This window comes from Rhododendron vialii, chromosome 12a, assembly GCF_030253575.1.
Source record: "Rhododendron vialii isolate Sample 1 chromosome 12a, ASM3025357v1".
NCBI classification, from domain to species: domain Eukaryota; kingdom Viridiplantae; phylum Streptophyta; class Magnoliopsida; order Ericales; family Ericaceae; genus Rhododendron; species Rhododendron vialii.
This window is the reverse complement of record NC_080568.1, coordinates 24,878,110-24,902,983: the sequence shown is the minus strand read 5'-3', so window position 1 is coordinate 24,902,983 and position 24,874 is coordinate 24,878,110. Positions and strand designations below refer to the sequence as shown.

At 38.1% G+C, this 24,874-nt stretch overlaps 1 protein-coding gene across 2 annotated transcripts; it reads left to right on the top strand.

Annotated features, from left to right (window-relative positions):
* The first annotated feature begins 11,184 nt into the window (after positions 1-11,184).
* LOC131311478 (uncharacterized) lies at positions 11,185-22,930 on the top strand. 2 transcript variants are annotated; one of them, XM_058338966.1, is made up of 2 exons: positions 11,185-11,861; positions 22,853-22,930. In XM_058338966.1, exon 1 carries the CDS (start codon positions 11,246-11,248, stop codon positions 11,831-11,833), a length of 588 nt encoding a protein of 195 aa, XP_058194949.1. In that variant the 5' UTR covers positions 11,185-11,245; the 3' UTR covers positions 11,834-11,861; positions 22,853-22,930. The 2 variants fall into 2 exon arrangements, with proteins under 2 accessions (XP_058194949.1, XP_058194948.1); XM_058338965.1 differs by lacking the exon at positions 22,853-22,930 and adding an exon at positions 16,295-16,978.
* Positions 22,931-24,874: the final 1,944 nt, after the last annotated feature.

Below are 24,874 nucleotides of genomic sequence, written 5' to 3'. Positions count from 1 at the left end.
TCAATTCTACTAACTTTAGAAATTCTAAAATTAGCAGTCCAAAATTTAAAATAAAAAATTGGACAAAATCAATCAAGTACTTACCTATGTCATACTCCATTTATAAGTTTACTAGTGTTTGTCCGTGCCGACGGCACTACGCACTCTGATTGGAATTGTTCGTGCCTACGACACTTGCTAGCTAATGGCTCAAATATTAGTGTGTAGTATGTGATCCTCTTCTTAGTGACACAAAAATTTAAGAGTGATAACATATGCAGAAATCAATTCAATCTCAATCTGAAGAATTTATTCAGCCCTTGCATTGTTGAATACTCCACAATCAATCTCAATAATTTTTGTCTCATTCAGCCAAAAATAAATAAACTAAGTCGAACTCATGTATGCTAAAATTTGATTGCAATATAGGATGCAAAATCACATGTCTTAGGCCATCTAACATAACTTCTTTCTTAAGATAGGAAACTTATGTAAATCAATATGGTGTACTTTAAGAAAATGAGAAACTGAAGTTTGTATTTTTTGTAATTTAATCCCAACAATTTATCCATCTTTACCATAAAAATCAAATTAGGTTTCCTTCATTTTGAAAAAAAAAAGGTTTTCCTTTATCTCCACCATTCGTGCCTCAATCAATAGGCTCAGTATAGTTGTTTTCCATTATTGAATAATTAGCCCCAGGATTGCACACTATTTAGAAAACATGCCATTAGCTTGTATGTGAAGGGTAAAAAAATCTGGACCGTTGGATTTATTTGTATGAGTAAATAAAATCAGCAATCTGAACCGTTGAAAGAATATTCTCAAAGACCCTCCTGTTTTATAAGATAGATTCAAAATAGTATTCTTTACAAAACAAACATTGTAGATCTAACAATATATGCTACATATACTCCTACCGACTACTTCTCGACCATTCCTCATCCATATATGTGTCAATCCCATAATTAATGAATTTCACACATTTATGAGAGAAAAGTGATCGGTAAAAGTGTTCCTATAAACTTAATATAGATCTTTAGTGGGGAAGCTGATGTGGGCCATAAGCACACAATTTGTACAAAATCAAATGTACCAATAGTCCCATCTAACACTATCCTTTCACCCTTCCTTTCTTGTTTCAACCCCACGTCTAGTTCACACATCTCTTTTTTCCAATCTCCATCCTTTCACGCAACTTTTTTTTTTATAACCGGATACCTGGGCCAGTTTATACGCACCTCGACTAATTTTTTGAATCTTAAAGATAATGACCGGATATAACCCCCAATGATCCAAAATTTGGGATGATTAATCTCCGTGGTATTCGAACATGTGACCTCATAATCAAGTACTTATTGCTTTCACATGGCAACTTTGCCGACCCTTTCGGGTTTCCTTTCACGTTCTTTCTCTGTACTCTAAAGTCACATTTGATCAACATCTTTTCACGTCCAGTAACATCCATCACAAACTTGTAGATGACGATATTAAAACATTGTAGCCTTATCGTTCCTCCTATTGCTCTCAATTTTTATGGTCGGGATTTTAAAAAACACTTTTAGGAGAGAATTTTTTGAAAATCCGAATCATTAATTGTTGAGATGAATGGTGAGGTATTGAGCGGGCGGTGAATATTAAGTGGTAATGGGGTAGTCTTGCTGATATTGAAAATACAAAAGAAATGGCAGAAAAAATTACTATTTTTTTACACCGCACTATATATATCTTCTTAGCATTTTTTAAAATATTTCTCTTGTTATGCTTTATCTTCTTCCCTTCGTCATATCAGTAGATTCCTTAAACAATTCACAATTCAGAGAGAGAGAGAGAGCCCTAAAGTTTCTTTTCACTACTTTGAAAAGAAGTTGAGGCCAATCAATTGCATGCCTTTTTTTCCAAGAATGGAATAGCCCAGCCCAGGGGTTTGAAGAAATTAATTAAATAAATTAACCAATGGGTGAATGCATGGAGTGCGTAATTATATAGTATTAAGCACTGAACAGCTTGCTGCTAAAAGAAACCCCACTTTTCTTATTGACAGGGACGGCTCATATATTTTGGAGGCCCGAAGCGAGTTTCTTATATTGAACCCCTTACGTATTCATGAATTTCTTAAGAAAATGATAAAAGTACGGAAAAAAAAAAATCAAACTAAAATGATACAATTATGACAATATCAATGTAAAAAGATATATATGATTGCAAAAGATTTTGAAGAAAATAAGATACAATTGTGTTTTTATTTGAAAATATTCTAATATTAATATGCAAGTTACATTACAGTAGAGCCTCAATTTTAGACCAAAATTTGGAAGCTAGAAGCGGTCGCTTTCTTGCCTCCCCTTTGAGCCGGCCCTGCTTACTGATCATTGGTTTCTTCAAAAGTTTCATTCAAACAACTCTCATGTCATTCCCATATGGAACCAGGAATTAAAAATTTGATCCAAGGGCGGAACTAGGAATCTATTCCGTCCTGGGCTAATCAAAATTTATATATATGAACCAAAAAGAGGTAAACTCATACATAAATATATAAATGTTAAAAAATAAACATAAAAAAAGTACAAAAGAGTTTGAAGAACGATTAAAGAGTTTTTTTCTCTCTTTTTATTTTGTTGTTCCATTAGGCATGCATGTACGATAGAGTAGCAAGAAGGGAATATTAGCTATTATAGCTATTTAAAACCGAGAAAACCCACCTGCTGGTAAAAACTTAGGTAAAATACATTTCACTACAATACTTTGGTATATATACCGAACTACTGTTCATAAGCAATCCCTTTTATATTATATATATTTCACTTGTCTCTCCTGATTTCTCTTATATTATTAAAAACGTCTCAAAAAAATTAAGTGCTACACTTTTTAATCTATTTGAACCGGTAGAAAGATTTTATTTTTCTGATCATATTATTTTAAAGGGTCATAATTAATTTCTGTCTCTAGGACTCACATAATTAAGTATCCGCTCTTTATTTGGGAATCTGTAGAGTAGATACTTGATTATTCGAGCCTTAGAGAGAAAAATTAATTATAACCCTTTAGAATAAAAATGATCAAAAAATAAGATCTCTCCACTGGTTCAAATAGATTAAAAATTAGAGTATTTAATTTTTAATCATATTTTTAATATATAAACAGTCTAAAAAAATTAAGTGCTTCAATTTTCAATTCGTTTGAACGGGTGCGAAAATCTTATTTTTCTGATTATATTATTCTAAAGGGTCATAGTTAATATATGTTTCTTGGGCTCTCATAATCAAGTATCTGCTCTATAGGATCCCAAATAAAGAGCAAATATTTGATTAATTATCAGAGAGACAAAAATTAATTATAATTCTTTAGAATAAAATGATCAGAAAAATAACATCTCCGTGCTGATTCAAAGGGATGGTGGGCTGGGCTGGGCTAAATGGGAAGATGGTGAGTTGGGCTAAACTCATTTTGACCACAAATTTACATATAATTTTTTTTTGTGTGTGTGTTTTTTGGAGCTCACCTGAGCTACAGCCTAAGGCAGCCCATTAGTGCTTCCACCGTTGATTTGATCTGTGCCTAGTGTCCTTTAACTCTTCATTTTTTGTTTCGATAACCGAATATTCAGGCTAGCTTACGCATAACTCAATTATTTCTAGGGTCCTGAAGTTAATGAACACGCAAATCCTCCAGTAGTTTCAAGATTTGGAATGTTTGTATATACTTTGCATGAGGGAGTCAAACATGTGAGAGATTTTTAGGCTAATGAGTAGAGATATATAGATAGATAGATAAATAAGAATAATAATTAGAATCTGGAGAGAAAACTTATTGTAGACCGTGCGCAACAAAAGAGTTAATTTTTATTTATTTATTTATTTTATAATGAGGGATTAATTTTAGAGACCCAAAAACGAAGTCTTCTTGTTGTTTTCCTTACCACTTGACTATAAATCCTTTATCAGGGTTTTATCTTCTTTTGTTATTATTTATAAGGCAAAAGTCACTTGTATGTATGCTACAATTTTAGAATATTGATTTATTTACAATGAATTGGTGCAGTTCGATTGGAAAGTAAATATAAGAACTGGATGCCAAATTCTCTAGCACCTTCAGTAAATGAAAGATGTAGACCGAGATACAATGTATCGACCGATATTTAGCGAGTATCGATCAATACGTATATATAGTACGGAGTAGTAAAATTTCAGTACCAAAAGCTCAGAATCATGATTACCATCGATCTGCTAATGTCTTATCAGAGCCCAATTCTCCAGTCTTGACATCATTAATTTTCCACCAACCCATAACTAAAAAGTAATTAAAAAGATGGGCGTCTAAAAGCACGCACCTTTGTTGTTTGGCAAATGATTTGCCCATAATTATGTTTATAAAAACTGATCCGTATCATTATCATTAGTTAATAAGATAAATAATCGCACGATGTGAGTAACCAAGAGGGGTGTAGGCTGTGTAGCAATGTTAATTTACCTTCTTTTTTTTTGCTAAGTGGCATTAAGTGTTAATTTAATTACAATTACTTTAATCAGACAAACACGTGTCATCCGAGGTTGTACCAGGGGAGGATCCACCTTATGCCCAGGGGGTCAAGTGTCCCCTGTGTTTCCAATTCTTACACTTGCATCCCTATAAATTTGATAGATTTTCATTTATCCCCATCGAATATGAAGCAATAAAAAGTTCTTATAATAATCTTATTTGTGCCCCTTTATGCACAAAAATATTGATATGACTAGTTTTGGCGAAGATACACCCAAAAAAAATCTTATTTCAAAGGCATGCATGTTTCGAACTTTTCAAATCATTTTCATACATTTTTCATAAGTATTTGCACAATCTTGAAGAACATTTTTATACGTTTTGCAAACATGTGGAGGATAACAAATTTTCATCGGGCGTTAGTATTTTACATTCAATTAACATATGTAAGGGCCTCACGTTTCAAGCTCGCTTTAAATCTAGGGCAGGCCGTGATAATTAACGTATGTACAATAAGAACATATAGGATACACTTTAAAATAGACTCGAAAAAAATAATCTCAGTACAAATGGTCTTAGGATAAAAATTTCCCTATTCCAATCTAACAAAACAAACGAACTCCAATAGTCAAACCCATGAATCAATTCAAAGTCACCCCTTCTAAGTTCACTCAATTATGGGTTATAACATGTCCTAATCCCAATTTGAGTAGTCTCAAATTTGTCCTTAGTAGATGGGGTTAAAATGGTCAAACTATTATTTTAACTCAATTATTTTTTTACCAAATACCACAAACTACAACCTACCTCTCCACACTACCTTACTATTAAAACAACTTAATTATTTACTATAGCTACACCAAAAAAATACTATTGCCGATACAAAATTACTGACCATGCACCAATTTAACTTTACTCGATCTGGCACACCAAATTGCTAGCGCCGCACCAAAAATACTAGCGCCCCACCAAATTTATAATAATACTCTTGTGAGGGAAATCAATTTCGTTAAGCAGAATAATCTTCTTTTTTCCCCCACTTAACAGGCATGTGGGCAGTTAATTTTACCAGAACTGGGAGAGATCATGTGGTGAGCGCAATATGGTACACCTAAGGATGCTTTATGAAGTTATTTATTATGTAGGTGGGTTCCCGTCAACGAGTAACATTATTATTTCTACTTAATTTTAGGATAAATTTTTTTTAAAGCAAAGTATATATAAATAGAGATAATTAGTTTCGGAATAGATTTGGAACTAATCCGTACTACAAATCAAATAGTAGAACAAACACTTTTGTCAAACTTCGAGGTTGATGTGGGAGGTGTACTTAATTACAGTAATTAATTAGTCCATATTTATGACACTAAACCATGTGTTACCAACCTAATCATGTGTTCAAGTGGTGCTTTAATTTGGACTCTAGCTACTTTTGAAAATTTTTTTTTTATTAACAAAAAGGGTGGGAGGGGGCGACCAACGTAGCAACCTTCCTTGGGCGTGATCACAGGAGCTCCCTACCTACTGTGGAATGTCCGGTTCGAGCCATAGCTACTGTCCGAGAGGACAAGTTGTTGCCACAGCACCACCTAGGTACAAGTAGGCATAAGTGTTTACCCCCACACCCTCTTGCCATTGGCAAGACTCAAAACTGAGTCTTACCTGGGGATGAAGGGCACCCTACCCACTAGGCTACCACCTTCGGTGGTTACTTTTAATTATTGGAGTACTTCAGAATCGTTCCTTTTTCTTTACAGTAAATTTTTTTTTATTTTTTTTTGAGACTTCATCCGAGGTAGACTCAAAAGAATTTAGGGTGTTTTCCATTAACTAAAATAAGTACCCTTATTTTTTAATAAAAGGTGATGTATTGTGAGAAAATGGTCTACCTCGTGCCGAGCAAAAAAAAATGGTGTATCTCGTGAAGCGAAAAATAAGTACTTAAAAAATATAAGAATCTTAGCAGAACAAGACCTAAATTTATATTTGATTATTTTTATAGAATAGAATTCTGACTTGTGTACTCCATTATACATATAACAATAAATCTACGACCACAAACACTTACACACACAAACTCTCACACATTAAGTGTGGAAAAGATGTATTGATGATATCTGAAAAATGTTAACCAATCACCTATAATGTGGAAAAGATGCATTCATATCTATAAAAAGTGTAGATAAAAAATTTCTATAAAAAGTTTATTAATATATGTGATTCATGAAACATATATGTGTCTATACTTAAATATATTTTTAGTAATTGTTACTTTGGCATTACATGAATCACCAATCATTGATTGGTAAATCACACGAATTAATTAGTAATAGGTGTTCTGTTAGATCTCAAGGGGTTTGGCCAAGTGGCTTGAGAAAAACATTCAGCGTTTGCCATCCCGATCAAGGTTTTGGCCTGAGACTTACGGAACTTGCAAACTCCTAGAGTCTCGAGTTCGATTCTCCGGTTATTTTTAAAACAATTGGTGTTCCGGCCCAATAATTGGTTGCTTTTAATCAAAATGGGCTAGTATTTTCCATTGGTTCGATGGTAACGTGGGCTAGTCACAAAATATTGGGTATCCCAGCCTTGTTCATTGGTTCGATGGTAATGTGGGCTGGGAATAGATTCCATCTATGACATGAAAAAAAAGGGGGAAAATGACGACTCATGATGTGTTTAGATAATTAATACTCGTCAAAGACATGCTGAGAATATTTGTTAATGCTGAAAACATCCTTGACTGGTATTAATTATCAAAACACGTCCTTGGCCGTCTTTTTCCCAAAAAATGGGGGATATTTCAGTCCAAAAAGGCTCCGTTTTTACTAAAAATTTTGCACTACAATTTATTGACTTTTGTGAAGTTTTTCATACTAAACTTAAATTTCTAATCAAAAGTTGAATTGTTTCTACTAAACTGAAATATTCAACACATTTTCTTCTACTAATCCAACATATTTTCTAGGACTTAAAGTTTAGTGGAAACAACTTCATGTTTATGAACTAAAAGAAGTAGTCCGAAACTTAACGCTTTGGCGAAAACGCTCCCCAAACCTAATTGCTAGTGGGGGCTTAATATCTGGGCCAAAGCCACATTGCAGCAATAAGTATTTTTCTGGCCCAAATAAAGAGGGGCAGGTTAATTAGGTTTCTGGCCCACATTGCAGCTATTGTTACCGCAGTTTTTTTGAAAACAGTCAATTCATTCAAGCCCGAAGGCAAAGATTACATCGTAAAATACAAGATTGTACCAAACTACCTACTCTGGGATTACAAAACACCCTGCAAAAGCAAATCAACATTAGGTGCCGATATGAGAATTCCATCCGGGACTAGGCAGAGAGAAATCAAACAAAATCCCAATACAAACCAGTAAACAATAATAACAGATGTAATCAAACAACAAACAGATCACAAGCGAAAGAAGAAAAAATCTAATTCCGGGCTGGAGACCAAACACTGCTTCACGCCTGAAACTGTCGTTGACGGCCCAGAACAAGGAACAACGCCGGCGAGCAAAACAGGCCAGGGCTGCTACCGGAAAACCTCAACAACGGCGTCACTGTTACCACTGCCGGAAACCCCCAAGAAGCACCACTGACACCGCCGCCAACCACCGCAGACCTCACTCCGAACACCTACCAAACCCTAACTAAAATTATTTGCCCACCACCCAACACCCACCGGATCTAGAGAACTAGACCAGTACAAACCAAACTGGGGGAGACTCAGCCGGTAGAACTTGAGCCAAACGGCCCGAAAAACAGAAAAAACAAAAAAAAACCCAAACCCCATAAGAGTCTAACCCCAAACTGCCATTATTACCTTCTCCGATGGCCACTAAGCTTCGGATTCTGGGAAGACAAGGTGGAGCCGTGACGAATCCAGCCCACAGGTCACCAGCCGGAGGTCGGAACACCTGAAACAAGGTCACCACGAGCACTGCAACACATGTTCCTAAACCGATGAGAAGATACACCGACGAAGAGGAGAGAGGAGGAGGGAAAAGGGAGAGGAGGGGCGAAGGGGAGCGGGAGGAGGGCGGAGGAGGAGGTGGCCCTCCCTCCACCAAAACCAGATCTGCTTTGGGACTTTCTTTTTCTAGAGAGAGAGAGAGAGAGAGAGAGAGAAAGTTAGATGGATAGGAGTACGATTCAACACAATTGTTGCTACGGCAAATTTTTTTTTTGATCAGTCAATTCATTCCACAATACCCGAAGGTAAAAGCCCAAAGGCTACAACGATTTCATCAAAAAATACAGGAAAGAACTAAAACTACTAAAACCTAGACACGAAGCGCATCCACTAGGAGGCTCCTAAGCACATTCTGCCGAAGGCAGATCATACATAAAATGCAGGGTAATGAACCCGTCTCCGATTTTAGTAGCAGAGCTCAAAGGGACGCCCAGCTCAAACCATAGCTCTAAGCACGGATGAAATCTGCTCCAAAACCAGAACAGGCGCCGACTGCACCACTGCCACAGACCGCACCGCACCGGCGCAACCCATTTCACCGGTGAAGATGAACAGCCATACTCTAGAAATGGAGAAAAACAGAGCAGAAAACAAAAAACTAACCTAGGCTTATTCGCCCACCACCACACCCTCCAAATCTGGGAAACCCCAGACCGGAAACAGAGTCGGACTGGGGAAACCAGCCGGTAGAACCGGAACAAGCCGGAGACAAAACTAAAACAAAACCCCAAACTCACCCACAGCGTTATTGGCCCAAATCACCACCGATGACCGCTGCCTTCCAGATTAGAGAGGATTTGGACGAAACCAAACCGAAAACAGGCCGAAATAGCCACTGGCCGTGACCCTTTCGCCGGTTGCACTTCACAAACCCACCACCGGGGAGGCGACACAGGACGGAGGAGGAGGGAGGAGGCGAGTGGTGGGGGGGGGGGGGGGAGGGGGAGGTGCCGCCCCTCCCCAAGCCGAAACCCTAAGAGCTAGTTTTTAGAGAGAGAAAGTAAGAGAGAAGGGAGAGAAATTATTTGTATTTGTGCTTGATGTTGTTACGGCCGTTGAAAACGCATCGATTGAACAAAATCAATTGAAGCATACATGCAGCAGCATGTGCCAAAAATTAAAGAGAGAAGCCCACAAAGGATCCAAACAGTTCATTACTTTAAAATGATTTTTCAAGTCATGCCGTCAAAAAAAATAGCTCAATCGGATATACTTATAAATGCTTGATCCAATCGTTCAAATGTTCATTTAGAACTTAGGATCTCGGATTTTGATAGAAGTTAGACGATTGGATCAAACATTGACAGGTATTCAATTGAGCAGATTTTCGATTAGGTGGCTCAAAAAATCATTTTAAAAGTTAATGAACGGCTTGAATCGTTTGTAGAGACCCAAAGTAGGCCCTACTAACCTGTTTTGTGCACAATCTAAGTATGTATGTAGTAGCATATTGAAATTTTTTAAACTTGTACATGGTGTAATATATGAAATAAACTTTGGAGAAACAAAATAAAGAAGTAGACACAAATATATAGAAAAATAGTTACTTCAAAAACTATCAAAAGCAAATAGATCTTGAGGACTTGTTATATCATATCGTTGTTTTCTCGTTTTTGCTCTTTATTTATTTTTCTTAAACTCGATGTGTCTCAATACATCGGAACCAACTGTTTTAGAGGCAACCTTTCAAAAGGAGCCATAAATATGAATACTATTCTAACTATACATTTATCTACCAATTTAAAGCTTTGTCTCACAAGTGGATCATCCACGATAATTCACAACTCATATGTAATTTTATAAGTGTTGTTAACTACTACTTTATATGTTTTTATAATTTTATACATGGTGAACCCATTTATGTAGATAATATAAAAATTGTTTGCAGTTGAGACCTACTCCTATATTGTAGTACAAATATTTAATTTTTTTGGCTTGTTAAGATTCATGAACATATTTGAGCTTGATTCAAATCTAGTGAGCTTAGCTCATCAAATTTTTATTGAGCTCGAGCTCCAATGTAACTTGAGTTCATTAAAGAGGAACTTTGGGGCACTTAACAACTACTCATTTGCTTGAGCTCTTCTGTATCGGAAATGTTATTGAGTGTTCTTGGAGCAATATTTCATATCAATCACAACACATCACATGTAAGGGCACAAAAAAACTCTCCAACTGCGAACAATCCTACAAACACTTGCGTACATACTCACAAATGAGGTGGGTCCCATCTCAATTAATTATATGGAGCCTACCTTACTTGCGAGTGTGTGTGATGTAAGTATTTGAAGTAATAGCAAATTTGGTAGCGGCACATGTCCTTGCTCCAAGAGCAAAGAATGATTTAAAAGTGTTACATACATAATCATTCAAATACAACATTCACTTATATACATATGGAGCCCACACACAGTAGTATGTGTTGGTGCCATATGTATGCGCGCGGTTGTGTTTGATGTTGTTTCCTAACATCTTTGAGAAAATAATGGCCGCTGATTTTGCCACTCTTTTTTTTGTTAATGTCACTCTCCTGCAAATATATTTTTGCACCAAAAATATATTTACAGGAAAGTGACATTAAAAAAAAGAGTGGCAAAATTATTTCTCAAAATAATAGTAATTTCTCTTCCATAATACTAACATGCGGTGGACTGCAAATTAACAAAACCATTGGCCAATGAACTGCCACGCAAGCTCTCTCCTACAAAAAAAAAAAAAAATATTAATCAAAACAAAAAAGAAATTATTCACAATACTATCCATCAACACACACGCTCTCTCTTATCCTCCCAACGGATAAGCCACGGCCATGGTCTCCACCTCCGCCTCCGCCCTCCTCCTCTCCCCCACCACCCACCACCCCTCACATACTCTCCCCAACATTCCCAAACTACCCTCCACCAAGTTCCCCTCTGAAAGGAACAAAACCCGCAAACCAATCACTCACCTCCACGTTTCCTCCAAACCCACTTCCAAACCCACCTCCGCCGCCGGCGCCCCCAAACCCGCCGGAGAAACCATCTACTTCGACGGCGGGGCCCACTATGGCGACCTGGTGGCCAACCTCCTCCTGGGTTTCACTCTCCTGTGGCTCCCCCTCACCCTGGCCGCGGTGTTCCGGGCCTTCTTTCTGAGGTACAGGTTCACTAACGTGAGGGTGACGGTCATTTCGGGCTTGACGGGGCAAGAAAGGAGCGATTTCTCGTACGTCGTGATCAAGGACGTGCAGGTGGTGCCGAGGTTCGTGGGGGAGTGGGGTGACGTTATCATTACCTTGAAGGATGGGACCAAGGTGGACTTGAGGAGTGTGCCCAAGTTTAGGGAGATTGCCAAGTACTGTCTTGAGTTGGCCAAGATACCTGCTGTGTTGAAACAAAGTGGGACCAAAGGGGTTTGATGATTTTGGTTCCTTTTTTTTCAATGAGGTATGTAAATTGCTTTTCAATTTATTGCTAATTTGGTGAAGCAGTTGAATTTTGGTAATTCTTGTGTAATTATGCGCTTTGGGGTTTTGCTTGGTTTTGGGTTGTTAAGAGGTGGGATTGTCTCTGTCAGTAGGAATTCCCAAACCTTGTGTTGTTCATGCCTAACAGCCCCTTTGGATGGAGGGGTTTCATGAAGGGGTTTCATGAGAAAAGAAAGGGTTATGTTTTCTTGTGAAAGCCCTCATTTGGATTGAACATTTTGGTAGGAAATGGAGAGAAAAGTACGAAAAAGAAATGTTTTGATTGGCCCTTCCCGTTTCTCACCCAATCTCACCAAAAATGATGAGATTTAGTGAGGAAGGGCTCCCGTTTCTTATCACTCCCTTTCTCACCATCTGAACGAGCTGTAGGTCCAATGGTACATGTTTCTTTTGTTGTAATACAAAATAGGTGGTCCTAACAAAGAATGACTAATAACAGAGGCGAGTGCCAATATATAGATGGCAATTGGACTAGTTTTTACCTGCAAATTATGTTGAAGCTGATCCCTCGTTTCAAAAATATTGCTTAGGAAGGAATGTGGCTGACACTTGAGGTTGAAAATATTGCGATACTATGAGATTAACCATAATATAGTGCCTCCAATATCTTTGATAATTGGGCCCTTGCGGCTCTAACCCATGTGTTTGTTTAGCCATAACAGGAAGACTAGTTAAAAATGTGTACTTAAGTCACTTGTTTACTAGCGGAGTACTTCAATGTTAGTTTTACAGGCTTGGTTTCGGATGAAATATTTGTTACCAAAATTGTGATAGGATCAGAAATTCTAGAGTACAATTCCATTAACAATATAAATGAATTACAGATTACAAGTTACATGAACAGAAAACGAAATGTAAAGATAATTGTAACACCGAACCAAACCCTGAATCGGTCTCCTTAAAACAGATTACCGCCTCACTGTTGGGTGTTGGAGGTTGACATGCGTCTGTCTCTCAGGATAGAACGGTTAGACCACGGCTATCAGAACACCACCGGAAAGCCGCCTTGGCGAACTGAATGCTACGTTTGCCTCTCTCTCATACAAGAACAATATCGGAATGGACTTGGAATATTTCGTCGACTAGTGAAGAATGCAATACGGGATTGCACAATATATATACCTCAGGTGACTCTTGTAACAGCCTGAAATTCAATTCTGGGCCTTGAATACATAGCTTTGAATAGAGAAAAAACTGTTGAATGAATTGGTGATTCAATTTTGCCATAAACCATGCATTATGAGGCCAATAACTAGCTGAAAATTGCTGGAAATTAGAGTACTCGTCCGGATACAATGAACCCAAAAGAGGGACCCTTCAGTTGCCTCGTTGATCCTCCGTGTGCCCCAATTTCCATTCACTAATCTGGAAATTTTCCAACAATATTAACTGAGAGGAGAGGTGACTGTGTGAGAAGAATACTAGATATAGGCTTTGGCAAAATTGTATTACTCTCCAGCACCCATCGGTCCATGGATTTGCCATGGGCTTGGCACGTTGTGTCATGAGCTTGTAACTAAGTTTTAATGTTGTGCATAGTGCAAGGATTTCAAATCGTGAATGAAATCGAGAATCAAAATGATCCTTTTCTGAATCGTGAATCATTTCGAAGAGTTATTGCTGTGATTCTGTCATGAATTTGAGAATACATGCAAAAGTATATTTGAAATGAGTGTTAAATTTCATAATGCAATACTATATGATTTGGTTATGATTGTAAAGCTTAAGGAATAGGCAACCTATTCCTATCGACGACCCTCTGCCCAAACCCCTTAAAATTTGCATTCTAATGTGCCTGTAACATGTCCTCCCATGTTCCTAACCTATCCTCTCATGTCTCCAGCGTATCATAGCATGTCCCTAGCATTTATGATACTTTTGTACATAGGAAGTATAGGCTAATGCCAATCAGTGTTCTAAAAGTCGGCCTATGCACAAGGTGGCCACCCAACGCTTAGATTTTAGGGTCAAGGGGTTGATCAGGTCCACTAAAAAGTAGGTAACTGGAAATAAAGATCCCAAGGAGATGGAAGAAGATACGGAAACGACCCGGCTTATGAAAGTTAACAATTGGGTCTGTCGAAAGTCTCGCAACTTGACTCTTTTTTTCTCCCTTTGGCGCAAGTGTTTTGTACATTAATCGGGAATTAGACGGGGATCAATCAGGTAGGCGGTGACTAGCCAGCGGTTCTATTTCTTATTATTTGACAATTTTAGCATTAAATGAGTAACATATCCAGGCTTTGGCAAAATTGTACTACTCTCCATCATCTACCGGTCGATGAATTTGCCATGCACTTGGTACATTGTGTCATGAGTTTGTAACTAATATTTAGTGTTATGCATAGAGCAAGGTTGTCGAATCAAATCGATAATCGAAATGGTCCTTTTCTGAATCGTGGATCAAATAAAATCGTGAATCACTCTGTTTTGTTCATGATCTCTAAAGTACATGAAAAAGTATATTTGAATGAGTGTAATAGGTCTGAATGCAATTTTAACACGATTCGGTCATAATTGTAAAGCTTAAGGAATTGGCAACCTATTCATATGGATGACCCTCTACCCAAACCTTTTAAAAATTGCATTCTGACGTGTCTGTAACATGTCATCAGAGTTCCTACCATACCCTCTCATGTCTTGAGGGAATCATAGCATGTCCCTAGCATGTCTCTAACGTGTACAATACTTTGGTACCATACATTTGTACATAGAAAGTATATACTAACCCAAATATCGTATTATGACATACTTGTGTACATAGATTAATGGGTCAAATGAGAAATTTCATTCAGAATTTACAAAATATACATAATATTTGTAGTTTGAATTCAAAAGTTGAAGGGATCAATTGACCATTTGACCCCATAAACTAATGTATGGCATCGCCAGTGCGTGTCTGGACTTGTTTGTGCCTGACACGGATACGTGAAGCAGGAACACTCGTATGAACATCTTAGTTAATTATGTCTGAACCTTGGAGCATAAGCAGCCAATCTGACTCAATTTCATTGCTACGTATGGATATGCAGACACAGTCCTAGTCTAACCATTGGATGGTATATAAGCTTAAATATGCGCAGTATGAACAAGGCATGATCACTACTTGACCATCATGGTTTTGTCTTCATAACTCTTCGTATTCCATGGACCCTATGCCAACAAATGGCACACGGGGTTCAACCCCTGGCTCCATCATTACTACCTGCATAAATATCATGAGTGAAGTTCTTAAGTGGCGTGTTGGTAGAGTAAAGCTGAAAAGCACATTAGCTTGAGCTGCAAAGGTGTATCTCTCACTTGAGTTTGAGTGGTGGCCCACGGAGCTTGGAGAGGGGAATGTAATGTCATTAGACTGACATCAACTACAGAATATGGAAATTAAAAAGCTCAATCAGAACTACCTATCTACTTCAGTGATATACATCTGAGCTATGGTAATTTTAACTGCTTAGGACCTAACCATATTGATTCGCTGTAAAAGTAAGTAGTTATTGAAAACCGGTCACGTGACTGAAGTTTGAGTAGTGGTCCACGGAGCTTGGAGAGGGAAATGTAATGTCATTAAACTGTCATCAACTACAGAATAATGGAAATTAAAAAGCTCAATCAGTACTACCTATCTACTTCAGTGATATACATCTGAGCTATGGTAATTTTAACTGCTTAGGACCTAACCATATTTGATTCACTGTAAAAGTAAGTAGTTATTGAAAACCGGTCACGTGACTGAAGTTCTTAAGTTCTATGTTTGTAGAGTAAAGCTGAAAAGCACATAGGCTTGAGCTCCAAATGCGTATCTCTCACTTGAGTTTGAGCCGTGGTCCATGGAAATTGGAGAGGGGAATGTAATGTCATTAGACAGTCTGACCTATTAGGGGAAGCAGTGAGTGGAGATTACCCTGCAGAGAGCCAGATGAGGGGAGACCTTCACGTCCGGTTCGGAGGGCAGGGATATCCCTGACCCTACTATCATCATGCCTTTGATATGTTCACATAACTTTTGCCGTGTCTCCCGTTGTGTCCGTGTCCCCATTTGTTTAGAATTGTGGTGTCCTGTGTCTGTATCCGTATCCTTGCTTCTTAGTCTATGACAAATAAGGCTTCTGCTCATTTATTAAGAGATCCTTCTAATGGTTTTCGTTGTGCTCACAATATAAAAATTAATATGGTTCCAAGTGATATTACTGCATGTTGTTAGCTATTACATTACATTTTTCTTGCTTAATTGTTTATAATTATTTTCTAACCCCTCCCAATTCAAAATCCTAGAGTGGTGGCATCCCGGGTCCTTCCCCTCAGCCTAATTTCATATTTTGTGTTTAAAAAGTAAATTAAGTATTGAAGTCTAAAGCCATCTGTTTTTGTTTTTTTTTTTGGATCGGCCTAAAGCTATCTGTTATTATCACATGGATTCTGTTCCAAGTTGATGAGTTGTTGTCATCCCTACATATTCTGCCAGTGAAAAATTAGATGAAAGGAGAAAAATGGGCCAACAAAAAATCTTAAAAGAGGTAGGGCTGGGGCTTACTGATTCACTTTGATTTTTGACCACTGCTCAGTATTTCTTTTCGTTTTCTGTTATATAGAGAAATTTTTTTGGTTGGGTTACCTCCCTGAAAAAGCACAAGTACAATATTCTTTTGGGATTTGAGGTGGTGTCTAGTCAAGTTTGTGGTAGAGGTGTAGAGCAAGTTCGAATCCTCTGTGCCAAACATTCCAAACATTGCTGCAACCGGTTGGTTTGTCCGGTCGTTAACTTTAGGACCGGCGGCGTAATCTGGTCCAGACATCTAGTTATAAAAAAAGAAAAGAAAAATGACCAACTTGTGGCAGAGCAGGTTGGTACAGTTAGACGTGTCCTGCATTGGAGTACATCTTTATTAAAAGATGTTAAAGAGAGAGAGACCCATTTTTAGAAAGAAATAGTATGTTGGTCTCAGTAACTTTACCCCTTCCAGGCTCTATTATGTAACAAACTTTCCTTTTCAAGACAAGCATCAAGTATCAACCACATGTATGATGCAACATACTCATTTTTGTCAAGGGCTCTGTGTTACTTATGTGGTTTATATGCATCCCATCCTCAAATAGGTTGTTGGTCCATCGTGGATAGGTGAAAGCAGCAAATACCAAACAATACAAACCTTGGATTAAACAGGATCAATTCGAGACGTTTGTATCGTAACTGGTTGTAAAAGTGCTCCGGAGTCCTTGATTATGAAATTGAAGCCGGACCGGACTAGTCATTTGAAAACACGAATGGCCTGTCCAATGTACTAACAATAACATACCTAAGTTACACAACAGTGTAATATCTACTTGTCTGCTGTGTGAAGCATTTGCATTGTATGGTCTTTTGCTCTCTTATCTGTGATATACTTGCACATCATAAGAGTCTCGATACACATAAAAAAATATCTGGAGTTGAGGAAAATTGTGCTTTGCCATCATGAAAATGAGGCTACTCTCAGTATCTCTTATGCGTGACGAAATTAAGTTTATCAGAAGTTTAGAACTGAAAAGAGAGGGACAAATATACTGTTGTTATAATATTTATAGGAATCTGGTTACCTCGAAAGGTATACAACACTAAGAGCCAAGTGATGGTAACATAGCCCTAAGGGTTAGACTGGTTGGTCGGTGAATTTGCTCCCCACACAACCGGAGTTTTATTCTTGGGGTCAAACTGGAGAAAAAGAATTTCTTAAGAAATCTCCAATCTCGGCGTAGATGGCCTTTCCTTTGATTGGACCGGAGAGGGAGCTAGTCGAGGTGCGCATAAGCTGTCTTAGAGTCGGAAAAAAGGAGAGATAGGATTATGAAGGGAGAGGGGAGGCATAGGATTCCCAAAACCTTTCTCTTTAACAAGAGCGTGGTTTGCAGAAAAAGATGCATATAAGATTGGGAAGAGAAAGTGAGTGCAGTTGAGATCCCACACATCCCCTCCAGAAAAGGTTGCTCTCAGGGGCTGCCCCACCCAGATGTAGGAATCCCAAGCAGAATAACCCTACACTAAGATAAAGTTAAAAATGGATAAAGAAGAGAATAATTCCTTAAGCTCCTCCTCCAGTACTTCATTCCACACGTGGGGTCTTTTGTTTTGATTCCCCCTTTTCTCCTCCCCCTTTATTTGGGATTAAGTATATTTTCAAATGTTTTCCTTTTACTTTAGGTAAAACAAAGTACTAGTAGAAACAAAAGGAAACCTAAGTATTCTAGCATGGCCTAGCTATGTGTTTTTTGATTTTTTTTTTTCTTTTGTATGTGTTGGCTCGCACTCTTGACTTTGCCAACTTTGAAGTTTCAACCCCCTTAATCTTACAACAAAAAGATCCACTACAAACAGGTGCGGAGTCAGGTCTGATGGTGGGGTTAAATACCTAAGTAACTCCTATATATACGGGCTTGTTCGGTATTCATCCTTGATGATGACAGGATAAAATGAATGAGTCGATCAAGGGCTTACCGATATCAGAATGAGCTGAAACTAAGCGAAGATAAACCCAATCTTTTGCTTCATAATTCTTAAGATTGTCCTCTGGTTTCCCACCCAAAATATCTGAATAATAGTAGTCCAGAAAATCGATAGAACCAAGTTTTGAGACGTACTAATATCGCACAAAAACACCTAAAATATTCGTACTTTTTTTCAATTTATCATGTGGCCAGCAGAGAAACAAGGTCAAATTAGGATGTGATAAAATTAAGCCGCGTGAAAGAAAGAAGGCTGGGAGAAGGGAAAAGAGAAAAAGAAAACGCAGAAAGTGACTTGTACCCGTTGTTTTGCCTTGTTAATTTCTTTGTTCTACATGATCATCCTTTATTTTGTAGGGTAAAAATATTAGTCTCTTTTCCTGCCCACTTTGTTATCATATTGTCTTTCTTTCTACGTTGATTGAGCAAAAAAGAAATAGCTATGGGAGCACCAATTAGACTGCTTAAAAGGGCCCTATACGGAGAAAAGAGGGATTTACCCTTTGGAAAGTTATGTTTTATGGAGTATTATAAGAAATTACATGAATTGCTTATGAGTTTCATTGGATAAGAATTGCACAGGATTTGCCTTGTACTCTTTGTTAAGGTAGTTTGATTGAACGAAGTTGTCCCAGACAATTTGTTTTCCTTTCTGAAAAACGTGTGTTGTAGCTTCAAGCATCCATTTCTCGCCAGTTTTTGATGACCGGATGTCCGGACCAGCTTGTGCGTCCGTTGAAAATAGATCAAATTTTCTCCCACACGAGACGTTTGAATTTTGGAGTTGAATGGTAGCATTGGTACGGCAGATATTAGAGGCACTGTTCTTATCAATTGTTAGAGGTTAAGTTGTGCCAAATCTTTTTGTTCTTTCTGGATTCATATTGGCTACTTTTTTGCGCTTTAATTTTTCCTTTCTCTTTTTCTTTTTGTTCCATTTTTTTTTTCCGATCTCCTTTTGCGCTTCGAAGACTAGAGAGTAGAAAGATAAGCAATGGTCGGACCCTTTTATGAGATTGCGGTGAAAATAGAATTTTGGAGTCACAAAGGGAACTTTGTACCCCTACAAAGACAGTAAAGAACTGGAAAGCAGCAAAATGTGTTGCATTAGCGACATCAAAACAACATAACCAAAATGTATTTTGCTCTCTCGTGGTTTACTTGTTGTGCGAGTAAGGTTATGGGAAGATGAGGTTGACCTGGGCCTGTAAAGGAACTGAGCAGCTCGGAAGCTTGGCTTGGCTTGGCTCAACCTCGTTTAGTAAACGAGCGGAGCCCCGTTCGACAAAAGCTCGGCTCGTTAAGGGAGGCTCGGCACTAGTAAAGAGGCTCGTTTAGTAAATGCCTTAACGAGCCGCCCAAATTTTTAGCTCGTTTAATAAACGAGCCAAGCCAAGCTTGAGCTCAACAAAGCTTGGCTCGGCTTGTTTACGGCCCTCAACCTATGCATGAGTGCATACTCCTCTGTTCTTAGAATATGGGCAGTGGCAATAGAAAGGAAGTTCTATATTATCTAAATGTATCAAGGGTAGAAAAGGAATTTATAGATAGTGAGTATAATCATCTAGACTATCTATCATAATGATATAGATGATTTTTTTTGGGCGAGTTTACGCGTACCTCAATTAATTCCTCATCCCACTATCAACTAGAGAGTTCGATTAAAGACGGGGCAAAAGCCCGTATGGACTGACCCCATAAGATTTTGTAGAACCTTGGTGATTAGATTTCAAAGCTAACCTTAGGAAGGAGTAAACTCTTAAATCTCCTAATCAAAAGTCCTGGGTTTATGATGAACCTAAATAAATTAATAATTACTCCATGAAAACCTTCATTTTGAGGATTATCATAGCTATTAGGATTCTTAGATGTGCTATTGATTACAAAACATTCAATAGACATGATTAGTGATGAAGAGCGATCTAGACCCCAACGCCTAAAACCTGCCAAACTTGGACCAAATCAATCCAAGGTTATGATAAGCTCATTGAATACCAAGTACTAAATCATTATTTGATTACCTTTATGTTTACAGTGTTAGCTCTAGAAAAGGCCCACATGTTTTCTTAGTTTTCCCTTTTTTGTCTTAAAAAAAAAAACAAAAAGTGCCCGAGGGAAGGCGCGGAGACACTTGGCACTCTCGAATTCGTGGGGTGGCCGCGTCACTTGACATAATGAGCAGTTTATCAAAAGAGAGATTACGCCCTAAGCCCCACACTAATGCTGGCTATAATCTTTTGGGAACTTGGTCCTCCCCACTGAGCTCCACTCACCCCCTCTTCCCTATTGATTAATCATATATACCTTCATTTTTCTGGCTTCAATTTTATGCACAAGGATGGTGGAAACTGAAAATAAATTAAACACTCTGTGATTAGGCTTATTAGCATCCACAATGTAATAATCAAAACTAAAAGGTTGCTAAAGTTAGCAATGTTTGCTCAAAAAAGTGCTCACATTGTAATAACCAAACTTAGCAACCTCTTAGCAACTCATCAAATTTTGACCTTTGAATAACCAAACTTAACAACTTTTACCAATAACCAAAACTCAATAACTAAACCCAATAACCAAATTTAAAACAAAAAAATTAAAAACACCTCACATTAGAATCGTCTCATCGAGACGAATAATTTGGTGTGGTCGGGTGCGTGATTGGAACTCGTTTGCAATTGGACATAGATGCATTGCGTATTGTAGGGGTTTTTTTTTATAGGGATACAAAAATAACCAATGTGGAGATCAAGTTTGTTAGGTTTGATTATAAACTAAATGGATAATCAAATGCTGACGTGACACATTTTGGTTATCGATTTTGATTATTCCCATTGCAGATGCTCTTACAGATGTATTTATAGCTATTAATTTCTATGATGACCTACTGGTTTACTAACTCCTTGATCTGGTTTTATTTCTAGTACTCTAATGGCTATGTTTGGATGCCCATGATATTCGGTTGGAATATGAATTTGATTATTGGGAAACAAATTCCTTGTAATTCGATACCCAGAGAGAGTAACTCTTGTAATTCGATACCCGAAGTAATTCTATTCTGGTGTTTGTACTAATTCAGTTTATCTACTAGTTAGCTATTTGAAAATTTTCCAGAGTCAAACATTTCCCCTTTTTTTTTTTTGGTTTTATAATGGATTGAGCGAGGAATCTAGGATTTCCTTGAGGGATGGTAGGGATCAGATTCTTACTTAATTTGATCATGTGATTTCTGGTTGAATACATTTCCATTCTAGTCGGTTCCAAATGCAAGAATCATGAAAAAATGGAATCACATTCCCATTCTCCATTAAAATTACTGTCGTCCAAAGTGAGCGTAAATTACCCGCAATACTGTTTGTCACAAACCTTAGTGAGAAAAAGGAAGAGAGCACAAAGAAGCTTTTTTACATTTTCCAATAATTTTTTTTTGACTATTTGTTGGTTGCACAGGGTCTTATATTATTCTGTTTCTGTATTGTGTTTCTACTCTCTCTCTCTCTCTCTCTCTCTCTCTCTCTCTCTCTCTCTCCAAGTTTTACCCATCTGTGAAATAGTAGTAAACTCATGAGCGAAAAGTGATTATTCATTATGTACCCAAGACGGACACCTAGAGAACAGAGAGATGCCATCAGAATGCTCAATTGTTCATCAGCTCCTGGTACTTAAACTAGGAATGCCATGATCACATTCAACCTCATCATCACTACATTGGGCTCCAAGAATTGGAATGGTTTGAATATATACTGATCACTTTTCTCATTTCCTTTGAATAATGAAGAATGAATATATAACCAAATCACATACTAAAAGAGAGATTAGTATATAATATACTTTTTTCGAGCCCGGACAAGAGGGACGACCCAGGATTCAAGGGCTAAATGGCTTACGTATTAATTTGTTCAATCAGAGACAGAGACTGGAAGATGACAAAATTAAGGCATAATGAAAGGAAGGAGGGAAGTGGAGAGAGGAATTTTTCCCTTTTGAAAATGAGAGCTCGTGTAGGGTTAGAAGTGGCTCTGTGTAGGTCATTTTTTTCAACTTTGAAAAGTGAAGGAGAAAATATAGGAAAGCAATTTTGCATAGGGTTCTCTCAATAAGGTCGAGTCTTTGTTTTTATATGGGGTGGATGTGTTTGGCTCTTTGATGGCTGCTTTCTTATGGTATGGAGCCTTTCGATCGAGAGTATTGTACTCTAGATATAGAGATTAAATTCTTTCCACCGGCAGGGGAAACGGTGGGTGGAAGCACCACCGCCGTTGTAGGCCCTACCGTGCGTCTATTATTATAATATAAACTGTAGTTAATTATGTATTTAGGAATTCTATAAACCCCCATGTTTGAATGTGCGTACCGTATGCGCCTCTTGAATCGCTTTGAGTTCATAACTTATGCATAAAAGATCATAACATTAAACATTAGTACGTGCATATATCTACTTTACAGTGTGATATGACAATTCTAGTGATCATGAAACAGTTGCACGGCGCAGTGATGGTGGACTGACTGATGAGCCATACATATATGGCACATTTGAGTGACAAAGGCTGTTTGGTGGTGGTCTTATGTGTTGGTGCTAGCTTTTGATTTCTTTTAGTACTCCATTTGGGGGTTCCCTAGCTGAATCCTTTTGTTAGGGGCCAGGAAAAACTTTAATTTTTGTGGGACAAATACCACCGACCCTTCTTCACTCTTTAGTCTTTCCCCCCCTCTCAGTCCTCTCTATCTTCTTCCACCCTTTTGCATCAACATTTTTTGATTCCCCTGTTCCAAAAGCATATTTGTTTGTATGCCCACATCCCCTGCCCCTGCATTGTATATTCATCTTCATCATTAATTGATTGACGTGTATGGAAGGGACTAGCTACTTGTCTATATGTATATATATATATTTCTTTGTTTTTTAAAACTTCCTTGCTTGAATCAATGAATCTCTTTTGGCGGGAGACTTCGCTGTCAAGAAAAGAGACAAATAGGACGGGGCCATTTGCACAATTCCAATGGGAGTATTTCTCATTCGCACCATGGCATGGCTCCACCCATCTGGCCGTATGAAAAGATGGGAAGCGGGCGGCTGCCGTGAGCAAACAAAGCAGCGCACAATCTTACCACCCAAAGGTGCTTTGGGACGGTCCGGATTTAAGAGAACTCTTTCAGGGAAGAGTTAATCCTGGAAGAGTTTTTTTTTAAATCCGAACTATTGATTGCTGAGACGGACGGTGAGATGGGACACAGCTGCACGCTTCTGTGTTTGCTCACAGCAGCTCCCCTTACAAAAAGATGCATGGACAAGATATATATCATCCCCTTTTGATTGAGAGAGAGAGAGAGAGAGAGAGAGAGAGAGAGAGAGAATCCCTTTTGACATGCACACTCAACAGTACCTGAAGTAAAATACTCCTTCACAATTAGGTGTTGGTCAATTCATGATAGAGGAAATTTGCTAAGAGTATATTGTTAATAGCGCAATGGAGGGCTACTTCTTCATGAGTTCTTTTGGAAGATTGTACACGGCAAATTGATTCTTATGCTAATTTGGTATCCAACATAGCGGCTGGCTGCCTATCTTTCGGAAAAAAATAAAAACAAAATGTCAACTATACTAATGTGAAAGCACATCCCAGAGGACTTTTTATTCGTTGGAGGCCAGACAAATTTGATCAGTCAGAGGAAAAAAAAGAGTCAAGTTTTCGCCGGCTGGTAAGGGGTGCAACGGGTAGGTTTGGACGTGTGTTATCGAGGGGTTGGGTTATTCATATTTCGTACTCATATTCAACTCAACCTATTTATTTAGACTGAAATTCAACACACCCATTACTCCACTTCTAATTGCATATCAACTATGTATGTGTATGTATGCATATACGACAAAAGATGGTGTGTCATCAATTAAATTTGGTGTGGCGTTAGTATTTTTTGGTGCGGCAGATTAAAATTTGGTGCATCGTTAGTAATTCTGTATCGGCAATTGTAATTTTTAGTGTGGCAGTTAGCGAATAAATTGTTGTGATCGTAATGTAGTCCGAAGGTAGATCGTAGTTTGTGGTATTAGTAAGAGTTTATTGAAAACAACTTCATCATTCTAACCCATCCATTGATGACAAATTTCGAACTACTCAAATTGGATTAAGACCTGTTAACGGGTCATGGGTTTAACTGATCATTGACAATGACACCCAGGCCTTTTTTTTTTTTTTTTGCCACGGCGATATACATCAGCGGGGGCGTTAGAGTTAGCACGGAGAAACCAGAAGCTATCCATAGCCCTGGTCCCCTAAAGGGCCTGCCCTCTGTGGGGCACGAACCCAAGACCTTCCACAAAGGAGAGGCAATGACTGACCAACTGCATTAAGCAGTGGCCTTTTGAGGCACAAATATTAATCATGTAGGGTTAGATAAGATGAATGATTAATTTAGGAATTAAGTACTATTTGAGTTTGTTTGTTTCGTTACTACAATGGATTAGGGAATCATTATCCCAAGACCATTTTGCACTGAGAT